Genomic DNA, 5,000 nt, shown 5'->3' with positions numbered 1-5,000 from the left:
GCGAGGAACCAGCTCAAAGAAAAAGGTAAGTGTCAGACTGGAGTTTGAAATTTCATCTGTTATTCTTAATTATCTGTTCTATGTTGCTATGTCTATATCTAAATCTATTTTTTTGCCAGTCTGTTAGTACGCGTATCTGAAAAAACTTTGTGCAGACCACCATGGTTTTGCAAGGAGTTTCTCGAAAAAAAATATTATATGTATATAGATATGATATATTTTATAATACTATATCTATATAGATAATTAATATATAATATATATATATATATATATGATGTAAATTATTTAGGCATATAGAATAATTACATGTAAAGCTCAGTGAATCCAGGGCAATAAAAAACAAATTGATCTGAATCATTTGTTATATTTTTTGGGACAACGAGTGTGCGGGGGAGGATACTGTGCTCGCACGATAAACAATTCGAAGCGAAAATATTAGATTAAAATATATAAACACACACACACAATACATACATAACACACACCACACACACACACACAACACCCACACAACACACACACACACACACACACCCAAACAACACAACACACACACACACACACACACACACCACACACACACACATCACAAACACAACAGACAGATATAGATATATAATGATATATATATATATATATCTATATAATATATAGTCTATATATATAGATCTGGATATGTATATGTATATGTACTATGTATATTATATGATATATATATATATAATATATATATATATATATATATATATACTACTATATTATAATATAATCTATAACATATTACATACATACACAGTAGCAAGCATTATAGATTACCCTACAGAAGTAAGTTACGAAGCCAAATTAGTTATCCATGTTAAAATATCCACTTTTGTAAATTTCAGTAAAGAAAACGAATCTTCACAACAAAGTAGAATGGACAACTTAGCTATATTCAGCTCGAAAGGTCTGTTTAGACTTGATCCAGTATGTCAATTCGTCATACAGAATAAACCAAATGTATTGGGATAAAATCACTTTTAAAGGTAAATTTTTAAAATGTGGAAAAATATAAAACCTTTACCCCAACACCTTGACACATACGCAAAAAAATAACACAGAGACACACAACAAAACAACCAAAACTTTGCAAAAAATAGACATACAGAAACACACACACACAAACACACCACACACAACACACACACACACACCCACCCCAACACACAACACACACACCAACACCACACACACACACACACACCACACACACACACCCCACACACACACACACACACCACCACACACACCACACACACAACACTACACACAAACAAACTAAAACACCCGAAAGCACACCAGTTAAGACTCCATAGACATGTACAAAAAATACGGTAAAAAAAAACACACACACAAAACAAGACTACACACACCCACCACGTAAACACTCACAGGCAACACACAACACACAAACACATACACCGACAATTAATGGAAAATCACACAGGGGAAATTATATTCAAGCTTTATAAACATACTGGATTTGGCAATGTATACTTTTAGTAATACGAACAAGTCTTTGAAATTATGGAATCCAGATAGTTTTTGAACCGGAAGCTAAAGACACTCACAAGTGACAGCTAGTCTTTATTCCAAGTCGAGAGCTTATATCCAGGAGCAGTGACGCGGAAACGGAAAGTTCTATTACAAGATATTAAGCTTGTACACACAAACATACACACTACAAACACACACCCACACACACACACACACACACACACACACACCACACCACCCACACCCCCCACCACACACACACACACACACAACACACACACACACACACACACACCACACACGCAACTACACACACCATGCACACCATACACCTTACCACACATTACACAATACATAACATATATAATATATATATATACATATTCTATTATATAATATATATATAATATATATATATAATAATAATATATATATAGCTATATATACTAGTGTGTGTGTGGGTGGTGTGTGTTTGTGCGATTCAGTGTGTGTGTGTGCGGTGTGTGGTGTGGTGTGTGGTGTGTATGTAGGTGTGTGTGTTGTGTCTGTGTGTTAGTGGTGTGGTGGTGTGTGTGTGTGTGGGTTGTGTGTGGTGTCTGTGTATGTATGTATGTATGTCTTATATATGTATATACATTATATGTATATATATAATATTAGATAGTATATATTATATATATAATATACAATATAGATATATATATAGGAGTTCCTTATGTATATATAATATTATATATATATAGTATATATATATATATATATATAGATAGATATATATATATCTATGGTGCTGTGTGGTGTGTGTTGGGTGGTGTGTGTGTGTGGTGGTGGTGTGTGTGTGTGTGTGTGTGTGTGTGTGGTTTGCATGTGTGCGTGTGGGGTGTGTATGTCTACAAGTGCGCTGGTCTAGTCGTGTACATATATGTATAATATTGCATACATATAAATACATATACAACATATAATATATAGTATAATATATAGTATAGATATACCACACACGATATACCTCTATAATTATAATATATATATATATATATAATATATAGATATATAAGATAACTCTAGACATCTATATAGTATATAATTATATATATATATAATATATGTGTGTGTGGTGTGTGTGTGGTGTGCTTGTGTGTTGGTGTGTGTGTGTTGTGTGTGTGTGTCGTGTGTGTGCTGATGTGTGTGATGTGTGTGGGTGTGTGTGTGTGTGTAGGTGTGTGTGTGTGGTAGGGTATGTGTGTGTGTGTGTGTGTGTAGTGTGTGTGTTGTGTATGTGTGTGTGTGGTGTGTCTGTGTGTCGTGTGTTGTGTGATACATATATGGGTATAAAAGGGGGGGGGGGGGGGGGGAATATATAAATATAGATTATACACATATTGTACATATATATATGTATATATAAAGATATTATAAATATATAATATATATATATAATATAGAGATATATACTAGATGATATATATAATAGATATATATATATACAGATATATATTATATAGATATATCTATATAAAATACTGATTATAGATTAGATAATTATAATAAGATATATATATATACATAATAGGTATATAGAAATAATTAACATATATATATATATGTAATATATATAATATCTATAATATAGATATATATGATGATATACGATATATATATATATAGTTATACAAATGTGTGTGTGTGTGTGTGTGTGTGTTGTATGTGTGGTGTGTGGTTGTGTGTTGTGTGTGTGGGGGCATGTGTGTGTGTATGTTGGTGTGTGTGGTGATGTGGTGTGTGTATGTATGGGTGTGCGTGTGTGTGTACATATATGTGTATAGATATATAAATATATATACACATATATGTACATAGATATATTATTGTGTTGTGATATATATATATATATAGATAAAGATAAATTATATATATATAATATAGATGATAGGTATATATATATCTATATATAATAATATATATATATCTATCAATATATATATATCTAGATATTATATGTGTGTGTGTGTGGTTGTGTGGTGTGTGTTGTGTGTGCTGTGGTGTGTGGGTGGCGTGGTGTGGTCGTGTGATGTTGTGTGTGTGTGTTGTGTGTGTTGTGGTGTGTGTATGTGTTGTGTGTGTGTGATGTGTTGTGGGTGATATGGTGTGTCGGGTTGTGTGTTGGTGTGTGGTGTGCGCCTGTGTGTGTCCGTGGGTGGTGTGTGTGGTGTGTGGGTGTGTGTGTGGGTGTGTGTGTAGGTTGTGCTTTGGTGGTAGGGTGTGTGTGTGTGTGTGTGTGTGTGTGTGTGTGTTTGTGTATACATATATGTGTATAGATATATAAATATATATACACACTATATGTACATAGATATATTTACTTGTGTATATATTATAGATAGATATATAGCTATATAGATTATATATAGATTTATGAGATAGTATATATAGATAGATGAGACAGAGAGTATAATATAAATAGATTAAACATATATATATGATATATCATATATAGTAGGTATATACATATGATAGAGAGAGATAGAGATATATATATATATATATAGTAAGATATATATATATTATCCATAGTACATATATAACGATATATATATATAATATATAGATATATTATATAATATATATATATAATATAGTAATAAATACATATAATATAGGCATTATAATCTCTAGATATATATAAAGATCTATTTATATAATATATATATAGTTCAATGCTCCTAGTGTATGATATAGAGATGATAGATATATATACAATATATGTCTATATAAATATATTAACAGAATTTAGAGATATGTATATATATATAAAATATATCTATATAAATATAGATATATAGACATTATATATAAAATATTATAACTAATATATCTTAATATATATATGTGTTGGGTGTGTGTGTGTGTGTGTATGTGTGTGTGGGTGTGTGTGGTGGTGTGTGTGTGTGTGTGTGGTATGTATGGGTGGTGTGTGTGTGCGTGTGTGTGTTGGGTGTATGTATGGGTGTGCGTGTGTGGGTACATATATGTTATAGATATATAAAAACTATATACACATATTATGTACATAGATCATATACTTGTGTATCTTATATATATATAATATATAGTATATATATATATATATTATATATATATATATATATATTATATATATTATATAGATATCTATATATATATATATATATATATATATTATGCTATATATATATATATATATATGTGTGTGTGTGTGTGTGTGTGTGTGTTGTGTGTATGTGTGTGTGTGTGTGTGTGTGCGGTGCTGGGATGTGTGTGTGTGTGTGTTGTGTGTGTTGTGTGTGTGTGTGTGTGTGTGTGTGTGTACTATGTGTGGTGTGTGTACTGTGTGTGTGTGGTGTAGTGTGTATGTGGTGTGTGTGTGTGTGTGTGTGTGTCTGTTGTGTGTGTGTGTATACATCATGTGTCTAGATATATAA

The 5,000-nt window shown here is 31.4% G+C and overlaps 1 protein-coding gene across 1 annotated transcript in view; it reads left to right on the top strand.

Annotated features, from left to right (window-relative positions):
• The window catches only part of LOC119569842 (luc7-like protein 3), a gene marked incomplete at its 5' end in the record, with an annotated part of 14,000 nt that overhangs the window by 1,021 nt on the left and 7,979 nt on the right, over positions 1–5,000 (top strand). The window contains one exon of the mRNA XM_037917835.1: positions 1–25. This exon is cut by the window's left edge and continues 168 nt beyond it. Coding sequence (XP_037773763.1) covers positions 1–25 — 25 coding nt within the window. The remainder of the gene's footprint in view (positions 26–5,000) is intronic.

Source organism: Penaeus monodon, unplaced genomic scaffold, assembly GCF_015228065.2.
Source record: "Penaeus monodon isolate SGIC_2016 unplaced genomic scaffold, NSTDA_Pmon_1 PmonScaffold_1913, whole genome shotgun sequence".
NCBI lineage: Eukaryota > Metazoa > Arthropoda > Malacostraca > Decapoda > Penaeidae > Penaeus > Penaeus monodon.
Note: the sequence above shows the minus strand (reverse complement) of the source record. Positions and strands in the feature narration are given on the sequence as shown.